Source organism: Panulirus ornatus, chromosome 47 (assembly GCF_036320965.1).
Source record: "Panulirus ornatus isolate Po-2019 chromosome 47, ASM3632096v1, whole genome shotgun sequence".
Classification (NCBI taxonomy): Eukaryota; Metazoa; Arthropoda; class Malacostraca; order Decapoda; family Palinuridae; genus Panulirus; species Panulirus ornatus.
This window is the reverse complement of record NC_092270.1, coordinates 21,019,377-21,041,639: the sequence shown is the minus strand read 5'-3', so window position 1 is coordinate 21,041,639 and position 22,263 is coordinate 21,019,377. Positions and strand designations below refer to the sequence as shown.

The window sequence follows — 22,263 nt, the reverse complement described above, 5'->3', positions numbered from 1 at the left end:
AAGGCTTGAAACTTTGGTGTCCTAGGTTCAGATAGACAAAAATTAGAAATAGCACAATTAGATGATTAACATCATAAAATGAAAATTAGGAGGTATGTATAAAATGAAAATTAGGAGGTATGTAGAATAGAATATAATGACGTGAAAAGATATGTGGAGTTAAGAACTTGTTTGAAAGATACATAGACTTCACTTGTTTTGACAACATGAGACACGCATCAGATACTATGTAGGTGAAGATGTGTGTTTGTATAGTCAAAGGTGCAAGGAAAAAATTAGTCAGCATAATAGATAAATGTAGTGAGTGAGTTGCTAGTGACTAGAGGTATTTCAAAATGATGATTTATGATCATGTGAAATGGAAGCATTTTGTAATTACATATTTTTTGCAATTACCTATTTGTATTGTAAGAGGAGGGAGTTTTACACTCTTGGGGCCCCATCTCTTGAACACTCTCTTCTATCATACAACCTCTTGAAATTATGTATGCTGTCTTCATAAACCATGTCCTAGTCAGTCTGTTCCATTCATCCATTACTCATACTATAAGATTTTCTTTACATCCTTATTTACAAGTTTCTTAATTTTATGTTCTGCCCCTGCATCTCACAGTGAACTTTCCCTTGTCCACTTGTTGATTTCTTTCAAAAACCTAAAGGTTGTGATCTTCCAAGGTGAGTAAATTTAAAGCCTCCACCCTTTCCCTGTAGCTTAGGTCTCTTACTTCTGGCACCATCTTTGTTGCCCTTGTCTGAAACTTCTCTATGAGTTCTGTGTGCCTCTTTAGGTGCGGTGACCAAACCTGAGAGGCGTATTCATTTAAGTCTTATGTAGGATATGAATAGTGTACTAAATATTTCCTTATCCTTATACTTGAAAGCTATGCTGACATTGGCCACCAGACAGTTTGTCTCCCTAACTATTCTCCTAATATGGGACTCTGGGGTCAGGTTAAGGATAATGTCTACTCCCACTTGCACACAGAATCCTGGTGCTCAGGTAATAATCATATTGAGACTGTCTTTAGCTTTGTCCACTCCTAATCATTGTACATTTGCCTGGGTTGAAATTCATCACCTATGTTTCTGACCAACTTTAGAGTCTGTTTAATCTCCCTTGTGTGTAAGCAGAGAGGTGCAGATGGATGTTCATTTCACCTGATAGCTCAGCTTACAGGAAAAAATGAAAAATAAGACTGCATGTTACTTAGTGTTTGTAAACAGTAACTATGTAGCGAGGTACCGTTGTGTCAGTGAATAAGTGTATAAGTTGTGCTTGGAAAGATCATATCAGAATTGCTAACCTTACTCCCTATCTTAGTAAAACTAGGCAATACATGATATCCGTTGCAGTCATACACCATATAGATCTTCTTTAACCTTGTGTCTTTACCCACTTTTGCTTACCCTCCCCATTTCATTTTGGTTTTCATTTCATAACTGATTGATCCAAATTTTCCATTTTGAGAAGGTCTCTTAGAGCATTCTTTTTCATTTTTTCTCTTTCTTTTTTCATTTATGTCGTTCAAGGCCTAAACTGTATGAAGACTTTTGTCTTTGATTGGAAACCTTGTTACAAAAAAGATTTGGAAACTTTGTTCTCTTTAGCACATTCGACATAAGTTGATGACATTCTTGAATGAACTGTTGTATGTACTTGCTTCACCCCATAGAGATTGAAATGGCGTTAAAGACATTAGATAGGTCTTTATGAAAAAAATCTTAAACCATAGATGTTCAGAAGTGTCCAGTTTTCTATATTTTTTGTTTTCATTGTGGGACTTTTTGGATGGATCTTTTCAAAAAGAACTGTCATGTAATTTTAGGGGAAGTACAAAGATTTCCAGTAGATGAGAGATGCAAGAGGAATGAATATGAAAACATGTATCGGGTATGGATAGGTCTTTATAGGTGAGAAGAAATTGTACATTAAGTGTAGTAAGTGAAACCTAAGTGAAGAGAGATTTTCAGTAGATGAGAGATGCAACAGGAATGAATATAGAAACAGATACGTATGTTTATGTATGTATAGATCTTTGAAGAAGTCTTTGCACCATATTTATGAGACAAGACTTGAGAAAGATGGGAAGACTGCAGATATCTTAAACCAAACTGTTTCTTGAAAACTTAATCTGATGAGATGGTAACTTTATCTTGCAGCCACTAACCAAGTGGTGTTGGGAAAAGATGGGTGTGTGGCTACAATGGCAGCAATCCTCAGTTCAGTTCCAAAGACTCATTGGGCCAAGATCAAGTTTATTATGGAGATCTTAGCTCTTCTTACTAAAGCTAGTAAGTAAAATGTTCATTATGGAGAAAATGTATTTTCCAGAAAACTTTTCTAATGCATGTTTTCCTTTGTACATATGTTTCAGCTAATGCTTTGGGTGAAGGCTCATTTATACTTTTATTTGACTGTATCTCTGCATCTGTTAATACCTTACATATGTATGTTATCACTGATAATGTTTCTCTGTGCACATCCAGTTATATCATTTCCAACATCTTGGAAATAGGTTAGATATTTAGTTTATCTATAGATATTTGTTCAAACTGTTAATGTTTGTAAAGTAGTTCTGATAGATTTGAAGTTGTCCATCATTATTATAGGGGAGACATTATACAACCCACATATTTCCTACATGTCATGGAAAGTGACTAAGATTGGGGTTCAAAGGGCTGGAAAACCTTTCCTGTATTATCATACTTAAAAGTAGGAATAGAGGGAGCCAAGTGAAGGCTGTTCCTATTATTCTCAGGCTGGGATGTGAATGTGCTTGGTATTAATCAGGGTGAAAAGAAGGGAGAGATGCTGTGTTTAAGGAGAGAAAAACCTGGATTTTCATGCTCTTGATATGAAGGTTTAGGATAGTAATATTCAGAGGGTCAAGTCCACAGTTAGAGGATAGCAGTGACGGAAGGTTTTGCACTTCTGATAAGAGATGAGCTGTGGGACTTTGTTAAAGATTTCAAGGAAGTAAGTTTACAATGGTGTTTGTTAAATTGAAAGTAGATGATGAGAGGTAGATGATTTGCAATTCTTTTTTTTATATACACCAAGAGTGAGAGGTATGAGGAAGAAAAATGCATTTTTGAGAGTTGAGTGAATACTCTGCATTTCTGTGCAAAGAATTGACTTTTAGTGCAAGGGAATCTGAATGTGGATAGGGTAAAGTGGGAACTGGGGATATAGTTGGGGACGCATGGGGATCCTAGTGTAAATGAAAATGGGACAAAGCTTGTTCAGTTGTGTGCTTTTAGATGAATGGCAACTGGGAATTCATAACTTAAGAAGAGGTGGTTACATAAGTATATGAGTGTGAAAGGGGTTGGAAGTCACTGGGCACAAATGGATAATATTTTTTATTGGCAAGAGTGTAATGGAAATTTTGTTGGATTTGAACCTGTTCAGAGGGATAGCATGTGGAATGTTTAATCATTTCTTGTTGAATCTAGGATTGCAAGTGAATGGTTGATTAAGAAAGAGAGGAAGTGACATATGTGTAGATGAAGTAGTGACAGTGAGTGGGTTTGGTAATGTGAATTGTGTGCAGAGATACCTGAAGAGATTGGTTGATGAATGGCATAGATTGAAAGTAAATGAAATCAAGAGAGTTTGAGAGGAGTATATATTATATAGGGTAGCAGTGATTAATTGTGTAGGTGAAGTGTGGAAGATGGGATGTGGACTTGTGTAGGTGAAGTGTGGAAGATAGGATGTGGACATACAAGAAAGGCCTCTGAATGGTGGAAATGATAGTAAAAAGAGAGGAAGTAGTAAAAGTTTTGCACTAGCTTAGATGTGGTAAAGTTATTGAAGTAAATGGGATTGGAAATGAGGTTCCTAAGAAAATGGATGATGATGTTGATGGGTTAATCAGGCTTTTTGAAGTATATATGGCCATAGGTAGGGTACTGAGGACGAGTGAAATGCCTGTAAAAGTGCCCTCACATAAAAGCAGGGAAGACAAATTTTGTGTAGTTATGGAGATATATGTTTGTTTCATGTACCTGTTAAGGTGTTTGAGAAAGTCTTGATTAATGGGATGATGTCATGCATAGAATATTTGATCGGGGAGAAACAATGCAATTCCAGGAGAGGTAAAATATGTGTAGAGCAAATGTTAACTTAGAAGAATCTGTAAGAAATGTGTGAAGAGAGATTGTGACTTGTATGTAGTATTTATGAATCTGGAGAAGGTGTTTGATAGGGTTAACAGAGGTATCTTATGGAAGGTGCTAAGGATTCATAGATGTGGTATAGAAAAGTGTGTTAATTTGTTTAGTCTGACTGAAAAGGCCAGCCAAGGAGTGCTGAAATGGTTCAGATGTATGACCAGGGTGAGTGATGATAGACTGACGAAGAGGATGAATTTGTCAGAAGCAAAGGAAGTGAAGGGGAGAAGGAGATGGAGATGGGATAATGCAGTAAAGGAGGTTTTCAGCTGTTGGGGACCTAAACATCAAGGAGGGTGAGAGGGATGTGTTGGGTAGAAAAATGGAACATTTCAAAATGGCATTTTTCCTTTGCTTAGTCTGTTACTGTGCCTGGTTAGTTTTCACAGTGTTTGCCTGTATCAAGACCTGATGTCTATTTCTTTGACAAAGATGTGAGGAATTACCTTTAAAGCTATCTGTAAGTAAGAATCAGTTTGTTAGACGTGATTATTGAATTGAAATGAAGTGAACCTGACTTGTTCAGCTGATGTAGGCTGTTTCACATTTGCAGTAGGGACAATGTTTTAAAAAAGATTATTATACATTGCACATCACATAGTGATGTTATAAGAAAAGATATATCTCATTAGGCAGCAACATATTTACCCATATTCATATATTGTGTGGGGTATCACAAAGCTTACTGCTTTTTTCCAAATTTCCATTTGGAGACAAAGCTTGTTAAGTGGAATCGTGCCGATATAATTGCCATTATTGTTAGTAAACTCTAATGAATGGGGAAACAATTTGCTCTTGTGCTTTTGATTATTTCTGATAGTTTACAGTAGATGACAATATTAGAGTATATGAGAAATAGCTCAAAGTTATGCTTTAATTATTTCGAACAGTGCCTCTCTTTTCATCAGTTGAGTAAATGTTGACAGTTTACGACTAAAGTGTTCAACAAAGGATGGGCATGAGCCTTCCTCATTTTGAAGTGGAAAATAATGTATTGAAAATGGACTGATGTATTCAAACTTTTTGTTTTACAGTAAAGTAAAGCTCTTTACAGGTATACGGTAATGATGTAATCTCAGAAAATTCATTATAATTTGATATTTGATATCATTATTGGCTGTATTATGTATCATCACATCTTTAGACTCAATTAGCCCATTAAATTTACTTTTTTTTATAACATTATGTTGAAGTTACTTTTGCCACACAAAGACTTTCATGCAGCTATTTCAGATTCTGTTGAGCCTAGTAAGAATTAGTGTAAAGTATTGTACTCTATATTTTTCAAAAAAAAAATTTCCCAGAATATTTTTAGTTCTTTATTTTGCTAACAGGTTTTTTTTAAGTACTAATAAGAAAGGGCTTATTCTCTTTTTAATTTCAGTAAATTTTGATTTTATGCCTAAAGTTCTCATTATGATGATGTTATCTAATTGTGTAATGCATACATTTTTTTTAACTGCCTATTTATAACTGTCAGACTGTAGGTGCTACATTTCTAAGTTATTAAAGGAAGTTTTATATTCAAAACATCTCCTTGCTTTCAACACTGCCACTACTAATCAGTTCAGTTTTAGGATTACACCTATTATTCTTTTTAAGTTTAAATCATTGGCAAGCACTTCTTTCTGTAGCCAATGTGAGCCCTCGGTTAGCAGCCATTGTACGGTCTAATGGCCAAAAACTTCAAGCACTTCTTAACTATTTCTTTGGTAAGGGATCCTGTATGGTGTGGGTGTCATTGCATGTATGGCCTTGACCATTTATGCAGGGAATGGTGCAAGGTTGTAGCTATATACAGGCTTATCTTGAAAGTTGTTTAAGTACCCAAGTATCATGTATTTAGTGGATTGTCATTTAAAGTATGAAGGCTAAAGTTGAATCACTGATTTGTTTGTATGGATTCAAGCAATGGAACCCAAGAAATGCTTGAGAGCTCAGGCTGGGAGCCATTGCAAATGATTTTGATGTCAGTTTAGCGAACTACGTTAAGTAGCATTGTCATTTATAATGAAGTCATATTAGTACTTAAGTTACAATAAGTGCCATATACTCAAATGTGCTTTTTCATATGTTAAATGTTGAGGATTCATTGTCTGATTATGATTTGAGGGGACAGCAAAATTGTGGTACTTGACACTTAAAACAAATGGAAAAGTCATCTTTTACTAATCCAGATGCCGAAATTTTGATTATCTTAGTGACCAACAAGATCATATAGCATTAGTTTTAAGTTATCTTTAAGAATGTTTGCCATACTCTAGGCAGAACCTGAGTGATTGCAGTATAATGTGCAACAAGGGACTTGCAAAATACTGACCATTGTTTGACCCTGAAGTTTGGAAATCAGTTAATGTTAGAAATTAGTTTTACATGATGTAGTTTACTTTAGAAATTGTGTGTGCTTGACAGCTCAAAAGACCTATGCCTTACAATTCACATAACTAGCCAGTTGGATCACCATAATTTAGTAAGTTTAAGCTACCCACCATAACTGCTTGCCACCCTCAATCTTCGGTTAGCCTGTCACTCTCACCCAGAGATTATTATTATGATGACAAAGCCAGCGTCTCAGAGAAATATTATGGAAAGTACTAAGAAAGAATTCAGATCAAATGAAAATAAATGGACTTCCTGTTTGGTGTAAAAAACAATAGTCAAAATATATCTTGATGTTTTCTTTCATTGTTGAATTTTTAAAGTTTTAGTTGTGTTGACGATTGCAAAGTATTTTTTATCATTTATTATACTTTGTCACTGTCTCCCGCGTTAGCGAGGTAATGCAAGGAAACAGACGAAAGAATGGCCCAACCCACCCACATACACATGTATATACATACATGTCCACACACGCATATATACATACGCGTGTGTGGTTGTGTATGTACATACATATATGTTTAACAGTTTGCTTTTCCATCGGTGGGAGGCAGCTAAATTAGTTTTATAGAACATTGTAAGCTGTGACTTCTGTAGGTTGTTTGATAGTTTGCAGCAGGTGTCTGGTATGGTCTAAAGCATCTCAAAATTAGTCAGTTCTACCATTCAAAGGTACAAATGTTATCAAGTATCATGATTTTGATTGGTAAGGAGGTCCTTGTGCTTAACAGTAAATAAGTGACAGAAGTCACTTTGATTGTATGTATTGAGCATTCTTATTTTGTAGAATCCATCACATGTAATACCACTCCATCTCCATGCTTACTTTCAGTGCATGGTTTGACCTGTCATAGTATGAGGAAGAGCAACAGTTTATCATGTAACAGTTCAGATTAGGTATATTGTTATTTTGAGTCATAAATGAATATAGCTCATCAGGTGCCACTGAGAGATGCCATATCAGAGACAAATACTGATGAAAATTGATGCAAAGTTTAACAAGGAGCTGACTTCAGGAACCTTCTTCATGTGATATGGATGTTTTATTCACTTCTCTGTAATCATCCACAGGAGCTTATAATGTCATTGGTAGGTGCTTGTATGTTTTCATGTATAGGTTTCATATGTTCTTGCAAAATTATTGCTTTTCACTTCCATCTGTTTGACAAGAGCTGTTTTGAGGATGAACAGGTTTTGGTGGGATTGTATCTCTATTGATGCCAATCAGATGTCTCTGTGCAATCATTGATGTGGCTTAGAAGCAGTCATTAGGCCACTTCATCATCATTAGTATGACTAGACTTTAAGCTATAAGGATGTCAGTATTTACTCCATCTTTTAAATAATTCAGTCATTAGCAAGTCCATTTTTAACTTTTTACCCCATCTAGGGACTGGAGACCTATTGCCAAGGCTGGCTGTAATGTATAAACGTACTTTGGCATTGATACTACTAATGCCATCTATTTTGTTATGAAACGTTATGTGTGATTAAGCCTTTACCTTTAGAACCCTATTAAGTACTAAAAGTACAGTGTACTATTTAAACATATTTCTCAATGTTGATACGCTCAGAAGACATATCTATCTATCTGGCTGTCTTTATGTATGTGCCATTAACCCATCCCAGTTCTTTACATTGGTTGACTTGATACCATTGTTCATGTCATTGAATTATTAGTCTGTAAGGTCCATGTGATGGAAAAAGTTAGGAGGACCAATGTGTCGAACCTCACTTGTGTATGATGCAAAGATGATGATTCATGCTCTTTTCTATGGATTTTGAAGTAGCTTGATTGTAAGCATTGTGTGACCTACAGTAGGTAGGGGGCTTAGAACCTTTCTTCATCATTACAAATCAAGATTGGCTGGCTTGTATAAGCAGTATTTCGAGGATATTAACAAGTTTTCTCATGAGGTCAAAGCATTTTGCATAATGGTGTTCCAACTGCCAGGCCAGGTGAACATAGGAGCATTTTTCTTTTGATGTTATCGTGTCCAAGCACGGAAGTAAGTCTGTAAACCAGAACTGATTTTCTGTCATCTATTTGCTGCATAGCATCAGTAGAATGCATGGATTTTCTTTTGCCACATAATTCATAAAAGCATTTTTCCTGACATGATATTGAGCTCAAAAAAGGATTTTCCAGTCAGAGGTACATACTTAGCCTGAGACTTCACTTAATTTGTATCAGTTTATGAGACATGAACAGAAGTTTTGCTGCACAACATGATATTAAAATGATGTCACACTGAAGTTACTGCTGCTCTTGAATGTGATCTAATTTCACTTGTAATTAAGATTCAATACAGAGCTTTGTGAAATCAAATACTCGAATTGATTGGTTTTATGGTCAATTATTTTTCATGATGAAAATCTTCAGTCAACAGAAAATAAGCACAGTATTCATTAGCAATATATTAAAGCTTGTTTATTGTTCATTCATGAACTTAACACATGAGTAAGGTTGCTTCTGATCATGTTTTTTCATTATATAAATGCCATCATGATTATACAGTATAGTGTAATTACTCTGATCTAATTTGCTCCATGAGTATCTGTTCCAGGAATGTTTCTTCTAGTGATGTTTCTTCCAGGAATGTCCAAATTGAATGTTATTGTGATTAACTATTATCAGAGCTCCCTGTTTCACAACACATTTTGAGAATACATGACTTACTATTTCCTGAGTATTATTAACTAAGTGAAAAGTAAGTGAAATGAATGAGGGATTCAGGTATGAATAAAAGCAGTTAAGATAAAAATACTCACCACTGGTGATATACCAGTAGACTAGAATGATTTTTGTTTTGAAACTTGATAGAAATACCTCAAAATTTTTCACATTGGTGCTGAAAAGATTTATCTGAACTGAATATATCAAGAATAATCAACATTCTGTATAACTGGAACTGTACATATTTAGCACTAGAAAAGTAACACTGTGCACACCACAATTCTGGTATCCGATACAAGGAAAATGGGATTAGGTCTGATGCTTGTTTTAATGGTTATCTCCAATTACATTGTGTGGGTTTAAGCAGATCATCAGTGACTTCTTGATCATCTTGACTAAGTCTGTGGATGATAGAATTCTTATATTTTGCTCAAATTAAAATTTACAGAAAGTAATGTGATTCGCTTAGTGCGAGAGTCTGGTCTCCAGCGGGTCTTAGCAATCCTGGATGCATGGGAGAAGATTGAGCGTCGCCACCAAGTGAAAGTTATTAAAGGGATTCTAGGAACATTATCCCATGTGTGTGACTCAAGTGAGTACCATAATTTGATGGCATTATTTTATGTATATGTTTTACTACTTATGATTTTCATCTTGAAAAAATTCATTGGGAGTGTTTCATTTAGTATACTTTATTTGACTAGGTAAAGTGTTTCTTGTTACTTTACTTAAAGATTGATTTTGAGGCTTTATGATTCTTGATTATATGCATGCACATCCACATCTTTTATACAGTAAACAAAAACTATTATTGCTAGCTTTAGCAAGGTACATGTGTTTGTAATACCTTTATTACAGACATCTGATGATATTGTTGAGTTGAATGTATGTTCTCTTACTTTTTATTGGTGAACTTCTACCAACTTTCATCCAAATGGTTTGATTACTGTTTAGCAAAAAATCTTCACTTGGGTGTTTTGCTAGTACTTGCATACTCTGATATCCTTATTTTGATACTGTTTATTTCAGTCTTGCAGTTTTCGTAGATTTAGCTGCCTGTGTATCATAGCTGCTACTCATCAAACCAACATGTCACTTGATCACCAAGCAGCCATTTGCATCTGGCACATCAATGCTTGATTCTTTCTCTACATAGTTAAGCTCAAAACTCTTTACCATCTCATGATTTTCCTAACAGCAATGATCTGTCCCATTTTATATGCTGCTGACCAGGAAAAAGAAATGTTGTTCCAGGAGCGGTTAAGGGTGTGAGGACTAAGTGTTTGTTTTGAAGAATATTTGTTTGAAATACTTGGGATCATATACTTGGCATATATGGATGTGGAGGAAGCATATGACAGGGTTGACAGATGCCTTTTTGAAAACACTTCAAATATTTGCGGTAGATGGTTAAAAACATTTCAGATATTTGAGGTAAATGGTAAGTAAACAAGCTCTTATAGTGTATGTATGAGCTGTAAGGGAGGAGGTTGAGTACTTCCTGGTGAAGATGAGTCTATCTCAAGGATGTACTGTGTTGGCATCGGCGGCATTTAATATGTTTATGGATGGGGTTGCAAATGAGGTAAATGCAAATCTTGGGGCAAAGGTTGGGTCTTTGGTATGTTTGTGGGGGATTGGAGGTGAATTGGGTCTTCAGTATATTTGGGTGGGGGATGTGGGAGGTGAATCGAGTCTTCATTATACTGGGGGAGGGGGACATGGGAGGTGATTGATTTTCTGTTTACAGATGATATGACTGGAAGCAGACTCCAGAGAAAAAATCCAGAAGCTGGTGACAGGATTTTGTCCTGTGTTTAAAAAAAGAAAGTTGAAAATAGATTTGACAGAAAGTGAGGAAATGAGGTGCATTATAGGGGTGAGGAAGGATGATTTAAGTTTAAGTTTAGATGATTACTGTAAGTACTTGATAGTGGACATCACAGTGAATAGAACCATGGGGGCTGAGGTAAGTCACATGGTTGTATTAAAAAGCATGTAGAAGGAAAAGCCATTGTCTGTAAGGGGAAGGATGGATATCTTGAAAGGTATAGTAGCCTTGGAATCATGGTAATGATGTGAGCCTTGGTCCTTGAATGCAAAAGAAAGGAAGAGAGTGGATGTGATTACCTAGTTTTGTAATTACTTATTTGCACTGTATGGGGAGGTTACTCTCATTTGTTAAACACTCTCTCCTATCATACAACTTCTTAAATTTATGTATGCTGCTTGCATTAACCATGCCCTCCATCAGTCTGTTCCATTCTTCCACCTCTCTTATAATCTAAGTTTTTCTATATATCCTTATTTACAAGTTTCTTACTTAATTTCACGTTATTACCTTGGATTGCTCCATCCCTTCATCTTAAAGAACTGTCTGCTGTCCACTTTGTTGATCTTTTTTGAAAACTTAAAGGTTAGAATTAGGTCACCCATCATTCCTGTCTCTTCCAAGGTGGGTGAATTTAAAACCTCCAGCTTTTCATTGTAGCTTAGCTCTCTTAATTCTGGTACATTTGTTTTTGCTCTCCACAAGACCTTTACAAGCTCATTGTTCTTCTTTTGGTGTGGTGACCAAAGTTGTACTGTCCCTAACCTGTCACCAGAGTCCATTAAGAAAACACGTAAACACAAAGTGTGTGTTGGTAAATATCAGTATAATTTTCTGTTGAATGGCTAAAGGAGGGAAAGACTAAGAAGGTGGAAGGATAGTTGAAAAGAACTATGGGGTATCAGGACCTGAACTTTCAGGCATAGATAGAAAGAATTGGAGTGATATTGTAAGGTGAGGTTGCAGTGCCCTATTAATGGGGCTTAGCCGATACATATGAGGTTTTTAAAGTAAATCATGGAATAGACTGTGGGATTTGGCTGTGGTCAGTAGTCTCTGGTTTTGGTAGTGTACGTTACAGCTAGAGAATGGATCTACGTGATTGAAGCATTTGTTCATATGTTCATGACATTATTTTGCTCATTTAGAAAAGGCAGTTAAGTATTAGAATAATTGATACATGTAATATTAACCAGTTTGTAATGTGAGGTGCTGCCAAATAATCAGATGTTGAAATATTTACTTGTAACTGATAATTTGTGTGAATTTGATGGTCAGTCAGCAGTGTGTAAAGGTCTTAACTGATGATTTATGATTTATTGGTAAAAGTGAAATTTGGATAAGATATGAAAGCCATTTTACTTCATTCATTCCTGTATAGGACTAGGAAAAAGTCTTTAGCTCATAGCATTGTTTTCCATTTCTACCGAGGGGAAGGTGTTCATTGTCATCACTTATAAATCATTTGACTGTATTCATCCACCTTTACTTAGGTGGCCACTGAAATATTAATGATCACCAGTTATTACCTATGTAAATTTTTTTCAGATAAAAAAAGAAATAACATTATAGTATACTCCACTTGCTGATGTGCCTTCCTGTTGTATAGATTTACAAAAACTTCAGATTTACATACCATTCATTACCAAATCCATCAACAGTTTGATGGTAAAATGTGTCACTGAGAACTATTTCTTTTCTAATATGATTTTGCATTGTTTTTGCAGAACATGGGCGCAAGGCTGTGGTATCTCTTAATGGTGTTGAAATTACACAGCGCTTCATACAGACATGTCCTGCAGACAAGAAATTCGATAGCAATCTTGCCTATGCCACTAATGTTTTCCTGAAGTGTGTTAGCAAGGGAGAGTTACCTGTGTCTTCCATACGTGGCGCATATACTTTTCATGTGCCAAATGCAGATGATCCAGACTCGGGTTCAGGTACCTCATACAGATCTTTTTGTGGAATTTCCTTCATATCATATGACTTCGTGATGTCAGTAACAAAGGAATGGTTAGAATGTAAAATTTTTGATTCACTGTGAATTACCAACAATTTTCCATACATGGCATTCATAATAACATTCTTGTTTCTCTATGATTTAGAAAATACAGAATTCTAATGGGGCTCTTGCAGATACACATCATGAAGAAACCCCAGGTTTTGATGGTGATTCATCTGATGAGGAGGAAGATGAAGTAGAGGATGAAGATGAAGATTTTGAGCTATCCAAAGATTTAAAGGGAATTGACATAACCTCAGAATATTCTCCTCAACAACCAAGGATGGAAGAATTAATGAGATTATCATCTCTTTTCCCTGAACTGAACAATTTTCGTGTTCCTGCTAGTACAAGATTCAGAGATGCGGTACTTTCTGCCAGAAGAGGTAAATTATGATCGATGTTAATTATAAGTTTCAAAACAAGTTTGGAGGCAAATGTTTTGAAAAATTATTTTTATGCATTTTTAATGCCTTACAAGATAGTTCCCCAGGTAGGGTATTTGCTGTATTTGTTTCTCGGGATGTGTTGCTCTAGCCTTACAAACCTCTGTTGTACTGAGAACCTCATTCCCTTTCTTCCTCTCTCTTTTTATGTTGGAGTCTTCTGTCATAGATGAAAGTCTTCAATGAGGCCAGGCCCTGAGTAAAAGTTGAGAAAGGGCTTAAGATATATAGAAATAAGAAGAGAGGAGACTTAGAGGAAGTGGAGAACCTAATTTATAAAATGAGGTCATAGTTGCAATAAAATCATGAGAAGGTAAAGAATTCCAAGGTTTAACACTGGAGGGAAAGGAACAGAGCATTGCAGCATCCTTTCCTTGAGATGCCAGCAGGTTTTTAGTAGTCACATAACATGCTGATTTACTGAGTATACGTGCTTTAGCTAATGGCAGAGTTAAACAGACAGTCAAACCTTGGGGGCAGAAACCGAAGTAACATCAGATGAGGAGGGAAAGAGAACTAACTTTTTAGCATTGAGCAAGTTGGTTAAATTATGAGGTCAGATTAGGAGAGTTGATGAGTTAGATTGCTTTGGACACTGCTCTACTAAATAAGTGTGTAGAGCTAGATCCTTTTCCTCAGATGAGTAGTACACCACACAGCCACACAGGCATAAATTCTTTTAGTAAAGAGGCTCCAAATTCATTGTTGATCATGAGATTAAGCTTTCCTGTAGGAACAGTTGGGCAGCAGATTATGTTTTATTTATTTATTTATTTATTTGTAAATACTCAAGGACCAATATCTTACAAAGAATCCTGATGTTATCCAGGAACTTTCTGAAGGTTCCTGCAACCCAAGGCTGTGTTACTCTCTGTAGCAGGGAAGTGTAGACTCCCTTGAAGTGAGAAGTTCCTTGATATCACATTGTACTTCCAGTGATACAGACTTGCTAAAGATGACTTTTCACTTGCAGTGTTTCCTCATGCAGATAGAGCCTGTTAACACCGGCAGTAGAATTACGATACCTGATCATCTTATAAGTATGTTCCAGAAAGCATATATTAATTTGCAGTTTCTTTTAACTTTTTTATAGACTATATTGTTTCTTGGGTATGATGAGCTTAAGATTATTAATTTCTGGACATAGATATTGACAAGAAGACTACTGGAACTATCTGTCTACCTATCTATCTATCTATATCTCTGATGCCCATTTCCTCAAGGGGATGGCCATGGCAAAAGTCTCCATAACTGGTGAACTCTGGTGCTGTATCTTAGCCTTTTGTAGCTCACCCTTAATAGGCCACTGGCTGAGGACAACTCCAGTGCAGTATTTCCAGAGGCTTGTACCAAATGTTCCTTCCTAATATTCCAACCTACTACTACCTAATGTACTTGCGTAATGTTCATACTTACTCCCTCTACATGATGTTTCTACCTAATGCTCGTGCCTAATGTTCCTTCCTACTGCTTCCATTTTGTTAAAAGTTACAAAGAATGAATTTTGTGGGTTAGATATTGTTAAGTGTTGTGTGGGACAAGGAGAGATTTTATATAAAGTTCATGGACAGAATGTCAGCAGTCGACGTATGGGTGATGCAGAAAGAAAAGACAGCTCCCTGGGTCAGACGAATGTTACTTGACAACCACTGAAGTGCTGGCTCACTACGTAGCCATCACTTATCCTCCCAATACTCAGGCGAGTAGTACCAGTAATATACCTCCCTGAATGGTGGCTGCCTTTCATCTACTACTAACTACTGGGACTCTTTTAGACTTATTCTGAGAATATTTTTTACAAAGGTTGATGATACTTTCTTTTGGTATTACAAATATTGCTAAAAATCATATTTGAAAGACAGCTTTTTAAAAATCTTATATCTCAAAAGAATTGATTGAGTTAGTCTATCCTAATATTGCATATGCTCACCTAACCATGAGGTCCAGTCAGGTTCTTGGCTCTCAGGAACATTACCATGAATGTGAAACCCATTAAGGCCATCTATCAGCAGCAGGATTCAAGATGTACCCTTATCTAGATGATATAAAGCTTGGAAGCAACTAGAAGATAAACGTTAATTGTTTTGGGATGGATCTGGAGAAGGCATATGATAGAGTTGATAGAGATGCTCTGTGGAAGGTATTAAGAATATATGGTGTGGGAGGCAAGTTGTTAGAAGCAGTGAAAAGTTTTTATCGAGGATGTAAGGCATGTGTACGTGTAGGAAGAGAGGAAAGTGATTGGCTCTCAGTGAATGTAGGTTTGCGGCAGGGGTGTGTGATGTCTCCATGGTTGTTTAATTTGTTTATGGATGGGGTTGTAAGGGAGGTAAATGCAAGAGTCCTGGAAAGAGGGGCAAGTATGAAGTCTGTTGGGGATGAGAGAGCTTGGGAAGTGAGTCAGTTGTTGTTCGCTGATGATACAGCGCTGGTGGCTGATTCATGTGAGAAACTGCAGAAGCTGGTGACTGAGTTTGGTAAAGTGTGTGGAAGAAGAAAGTTGAGAGTAAATGTGAATAAGAGCAAGGTTATTAGGTACAGTAGGGGTGAGGGTCAAGTCAATTGGGAGGTGAGTTTGAATGGAGAAAAACTGGAGGAAGTGAAGTGTTTTAGATATCTGGGAGTGGATCTGTCAGCGGATGGAACCATGGAAGCGGAAGTGGATCATAGGGTGGGGGAGGGGGCGAAAATTTTGGGAGCCTTGAAAAATGTGTGGAAGTCGAGAACATTATCTCGGAAAGCGAAAATGGGTATGTTTGAGGGAATAGTGGTTCCAACAATGTTGTATGGTTGCGAGGCGTGGGCTATGGATAGAGATGTGCGGAGGAGGATGGATGTGCTGGAAATGAGATGTTTGAGGACAATGTGTGGTGTGAGGTGGTTTGATCGAGTAAGTAACGTAAGGGTAAGAGAGATGTGTGGAAATAAAAAGAGCGTGGTTGAGAGAGCAGAAGAGGGTGTTTTGAAATGGTTTGGGCACATGGAGAGAATGAGTGAGGAGAGATTGACCAAGAGGATATATGTGTCGGAGGTGGAGGGAACGAGGAGAAGAGGGAGACCAAATTGGAGGTGGAAAGATGGAGTGAAAAAGATTTTGTGTGATCGGGGCCTGAACATGCAGGAGGGTGAAAGGAGGGCAAGGAATAGAGTGAATTGGAGTCATGTGGTATACAGGGGTTGACGTGCTGTCAGTGGATTGAATCAAGGCATGTGAAGCGTCTGGGGTAAACCATGGAAAGCTGTGTAGGTATGTATATTTGCGTGTGTGGACGTGTGTATGTACATGTGTATGGGGGGGGGGGGGTTGGGCCATTTCTTTCGTCTGTTTCCTTGCGCTACCTCGCAAACGCGGGAGACAGCGACAAAGTATAAAAAAAAAAAAAAAAAAAAAAAAATATGGCATTGATATATGGCTATTGTCAGTTAGTTATAAATGGACAAATGCAAGCAGAGAAAGTCAACTCACAACTGTTTTGAGGTTAGTCAGTATTAAGTGACCACAACTGTTGCAAGAATAGTCCTTAAACCCCCTTTTAGGCCAATTTTCTAAAAGTTGTCTGTCACAAACATTGGCATTCTAACTATGTGAAACATAGAAATGTATTGTTAGCCATATGGATAACCTCAGCGATATTAACACAGTGTCGTATAGACTTCTGAACCTTGACATGCCACTAAGGCCTTTTAATCTTTATGTACCACCATCATTTGAACTAGGTGTGTACCCAACGACCCAAGCATGTGGCTTTCTCAGGATTAAGTCCCTTTTCTTAGGTATTTTCTTATTTTGTTATTATGTTCAGAACCACTTTTTTCTGGTCTCCAGATACACTAATATCCCAATTAGTGCTCAAGATATGTTCCTGAAAAATGGAATACTAAATGAAACAGCTCTGTATGGGGTCATTATAGCATTGCATATGTGGAGATGGATTCTTGATGATATAATTTTTTACCTATGAGATACATATAGTATTGTATATGAGGGTTACAGGCATTAATGAACACAGATTATTACAGTAATTTAAGTTACCTCGCTGATTCAAGAGGCAGTAATGAGGTGTGGTGGTGAAAAAGAGAATGTATATGTTACTATCTATCTACCTGATGCTTGTTCCCTTCAGGAACTCCCCTAAGGGGGTTGGCCATGGCAATAGTTTCCATAACTGGTGAACTCCAATTCTGTTTCTTAGCCTTTAATGCCTCACCCTTAACAGGGCACTGGCAGAGGGCCAGTCTAGCAGTGTTTGCAGAGACTCCTACATAATGGTCCTACTGATTACTTCTACCTAATGTTTCAACCTACTACTTGTCCATTGATATGTTAAGGTAAATTGGGGTGAATGGATATAATTGTCTAAAGAAAATACTTCATTATCCTCATTCCTTGGATATGAGCCAAGCTGCTACATAGAAACCATACACACATTGTTTGAGCAACTTGAGCTTGAAAAAAAATAATGAATTTGAACCAATTGTAAGTATATGAAGTCTGTTAGATGAAGAATTTTTGAAACTTGTAGCTGCTATACAGCTTGTGACAGCTAAACATTGTCAGCAAGCATGTGAAGCTGCAAAATTCACAGATCAAAAACTTTGGTAAAAACTGTTTATCCTCAGAAGACTGGACTGGATATGAATAAGGACTGGTATAATTATATGGGCATAGATCATGAGAATTGCTATCAATCATTCTGTGAATTTTTTTTTTTTTTGTACATGTTCACCTCTATCTATGTCGGTGAGGTAGCACCAGGAACAGACAAAGAAGTGGCCTCCTTCGCTTATCCACTTTCTAGCTGTCATTTGCAATATATTCTGAAAACAGTATAAATCAATTTTCCCTGCCTACCCATGACAATATGCTCTTCCATAGCTAATGCTGTAAGCAATTTGGTTGATAGATGTAACTAAAGAGGTAGCAGGTATGTTGACTGTAATCAACCCCCTGTATTAATTCAGGTCAGCTTGTTTGTCATTGACAAGTATGCATTGAGTAGGAAACTACACAGTTGTTAAGCTTGGCTTCCTATTATGGCATTTGTGGTGCTTATTCTCAAGACATATCAAAGACTAGTGTCTCCGTGGTTCATAATGAGTATAGAGAAATGAAAAACGTTCTTTTAAAGATTATATGGAGTCTGGGAATGTAAAGATGATACTAAATGAAATATATCATGAACTTAAATAAAATGGAAGGAAGGACAATAACTTTTATCTTGAAAGAATGCTTTTGTTGGCATCTAAGGCTAGTCAAAAGACTGTCTTTGAGGAGCAGCAAACATATTTAAATGTGGGAAGGCTAATTTTTGTGAGTGTTATTCTTTTAGGGTAGATGGATCCTTGAGGTGTTAGTTTCCTCTGCTAGCAAGATTTCATTAATTGTAATGAATCATATTGGTAGCATTCATTGAAATCTGATATAAATGCTTATCAATCTTAGTGACTGCTTAGCAAATATGTATCCATTAGATGCATTCCTTAAATGCATAAGAATGGAGGTTGGAAGGAAGAGGACACAAGTGCAAGGGCTTATAGCAAGAAGGGAGGTGAAATGGGTAAGAATGAGGTTGAAGGTAGGAAATGCACTTGGAATGAATGAGATTACAACTGAAATGCTGAAGTATGGAGGAGAAAGTGTGATAGAATGGATGCGCTTGATATGTAGTTTAGCATGGAAACAAAGTGGTTCCTGGGGACAGAGAAAACTATTATTGTTCCTATATTCCTGTATATTTTTTTTTTTTTTTTCCCCAAAGGAAGGAACAGAGAAGGGGGCCGGGTGAGGATATTCCCTCAGAGGCCCAGTCCTCTGTTCTTAACGCTACCTCGCTGAGGCGGGAAATGGCGAATAGTATGAAAGAAAGAAAAGAAAACATTCAAAGGAAAAGGTGTTAAGTATATATGTAGCAATTATAGGGGAATAAGTCTGTTAAGTGTACCAGGAAAAGTGTGTAAAAGGGTATTGATTAATAGAGTAATGGAAATGACTGGAAAAGTCTTTAGTGGAAGGTAAGAAGCAGTATGCAGCTTTTATGTATTTGGAAAAAGCATATGACAGAGTTGAGTGGAATGCTTCATGAGATGGGGTAAGGGGACAACTGTTAAATGGTGTGAAAGCCTTCTGTAATGTGGTGAATGCATGTGTGAGAGTGGTTGGAGAGCTGAGCAAAACTTTCAGTGAGAGATGTGGTGTGGTAGGGAATACAAAGGAAATGAATTGTGGAGTGGTAGAGTGGGTGAAATGTAATACTTTGAGGTGGTTTGGGCATGTGGAAAGAATGCAAATCGGGGAGTTTACAAGGAGATTGTATGATAGTACAATTAAAAGAGTTGATGTAAAAAGAAGACCATCTGTAACCAGGAGAAATAGAATGGAAGATTCCTAGAGGGAGAGCAAAGGTGGAAGAATGCATGAAATGATGTATGCGAGTGAGGCATTCAAGGACAGGGATAAGTAGAGACAGTTTTGTTGTGGCAACCTTCTTAATGGGAGTTCAAGGAGGGAATGGGCATCAGAGATATAGATGGATAGATAGATGTAAAAGAACGAATCATAGATCCCTCAAGTTACTGAAAATGCTACTTACAACAAGAGAGGGCTTATGCCCCAATGTCCCACCCCTATTTTCTGTCCCCATTGCCTGCAGATATGTGTACATTGCAACAATAAATAGGCTTCAACAGCAACTTATAAAGTTGCTTTCTCACCCAAAATTTTAATTTTTCAGGAAGTGGTGGTGATATCATTCCAGAAACAAGCATGGAACATTACCTTCAAGCTGCAAACGCCACCAAGAGTCTCATAAACTTTGTTAAAGTTGCTTACCCAGATATGGTAGGTGCTCATGGACCCACGTATCTTGAGGAATTGTATGAAAAGGACCGTAAGGTTTGCAGGTAGGATTCTACATTAGTAATATTTATTTCTTTATATAGTATATGATGATGAAAATTAGATTGTGAATCTATGATGAATATTTCACTGGATATAAAATGTCAACTTGTTGCATTGCAGGAGCAAAGCTATTGCTACTGTTGAACGCGTACTTCATCCAGAAACCTACATGGAGCGTGTTGTTTACGACTTGGACTACCTGTTGAAATCTGAACTTTCAAGGCAACTGATAACTCCCACAAGTAGTTCTTCAAGGTTTGTGTATGATATTCTCTGTGTATGATATGCTCTTTAAGATAGTACAACACAGATTAAGTTAAATCCATACCTTCAATCAAGTGATTTTAAAGAGATGCTTCATTTTTAAGTTTTGATATGTTTTGTACCATGAATAACTTGAAAACTTGCTCATTTTTTCACATATGAAATTGGTTAGGGGAAATGATGGAAATTTCTGTAGGGCATGGTTGTGGAGAGGGGGGGGCTCTATTTTTTTTTTTTTTCATTATACATTACTAGAGTGTGGATTTCAGTGAATAAGGCTGTTGTTCATCAGTTCCTGGTGCTACTTCACTGTCATGGGAAACAGTTATCAAATGCGAAAAAGATTATTCTTTTTATATCTACATTTGTAATTATCTGTATCAGTTATTCATTTAACACTTTTTATCTTTTCTTCAGTCAATCTTTCTGCCCGTATGTTATTTGTTTGTCTGTCTGTCTATAGATTTGTCTTTCTGTATATCTATATGTCTTATCTCTATTCATTAATCTGTACATCTTCATATTTTTTACCATCAAACTGAAAGCAAAAATAATTTGATCAAGCTACTTGCTGCTCCTCTTTTCACTTCATTTTATGATACAACATCAACTTATAACTATCAGGAATAGAGATGAATATACAGGAAATGCATTTACCTTTTGAAAAATTTTCTTTCTTCGGTTGAGTCAGCAACATTTAGTGAAAAGACTGTATCTTTTTATGATGTAAGTCTAATACTTAAGGATGGACCAAGTGTCTCAGGATTGAAGTAATTCTGAGGATTGTAATTTAGTTTATATGTATTATATGTTTCAAGTCAAAACATCTGGAAAGTCCCTTGAATGCTCTCATAGTCTATTGACTTCTTACATGATTCAACATCCTCCATTTGTGTGTTTACACCATGAGTGAAAAGTCACCTTCAGCAAGGCTGTATCACCATCAGTAGATGAAAAAGTGTACAGGCTCAAGGATCTTCTTACTCCAAAAGAATTCATTATTTCCATGCTTTTGATTGAGGCACAGCCTCAAAATTGTAAGAGCTCCATAAAAGGGATACTAGGATTATATGGTGACTTGATTAATTATTCAAGCACATTTTCTTGTTGTTCTACCTGCTCTATAGACTATGTGGAATGATTTATTTTACACCCAGTATATTTAAAGATAGGGATAATAAGATATAGGTGAAAGGGTAATGAGAAGGATAAGGAAGTCAAAGAGACTTAAAGAAGTGAGACAGCATTCGTTGTCAATGTTTTGGTACAAAATCTCTACTGCTTAGTAAAACTGTGTTAACTGAAAATCATTTTTTACTGCTGTTCATATATCTTGATTTAATTTCTTGTCCCAGTTCTGCTCGCCTCCATGTGAAATGTTTTTTCATTTATTTCTAGACTCCTTAGCAACTGGGATGAAAAGCGTGCTGGTAAACGGGATGTGGCTGTCAACCACCTCAACTTTGAGTCTAGATTTGAAAGTGGTAATCTGCGCAGAGTCATTCAGGTAAGTCCTTAAGCATCTTTTTAGTTATACAGCGTGGAAATATCTTACTCATTTAAAGGATAGATGAGTACTGTTTATGT

At 36.7% G+C, this 22,263-nt stretch overlaps 1 protein-coding gene across 5 annotated transcripts in view; it reads left to right on the top strand.

Annotated features, from left to right (window-relative positions):
* The window catches only part of LOC139763658 (cytosolic carboxypeptidase 1-like), a 133,760-nt gene that overhangs the window by 103,991 nt on the left and 7,506 nt on the right, over positions 1 to 22,263 (top strand). For 4 of the 5 annotated variants that reach the window (XM_071689953.1, XM_071689949.1, XM_071689951.1 and 1 more), the window contains 8 exons: positions 2,161 to 2,292; positions 5,811 to 5,888; positions 9,681 to 9,824; positions 12,791 to 13,006; positions 13,203 to 13,454; positions 20,246 to 20,414; positions 20,533 to 20,667; positions 22,075 to 22,183. In XM_071689953.1, coding sequence (XP_071546054.1) covers positions 2,161 to 2,292; positions 5,811 to 5,888; positions 9,681 to 9,824; positions 12,791 to 13,006; positions 13,203 to 13,454; positions 20,246 to 20,414; positions 20,533 to 20,667; positions 22,075 to 22,183 — 1,235 coding nt within the window. The remainder of the gene's footprint in view (positions 1 to 2,160; positions 2,293 to 5,810; positions 5,889 to 9,680; positions 9,825 to 12,790; positions 13,007 to 13,202; positions 13,455 to 20,245; positions 20,415 to 20,532; positions 20,668 to 22,074; positions 22,184 to 22,263) is intronic. The other variant, XM_071689950.1, reaches the window with a different exon arrangement.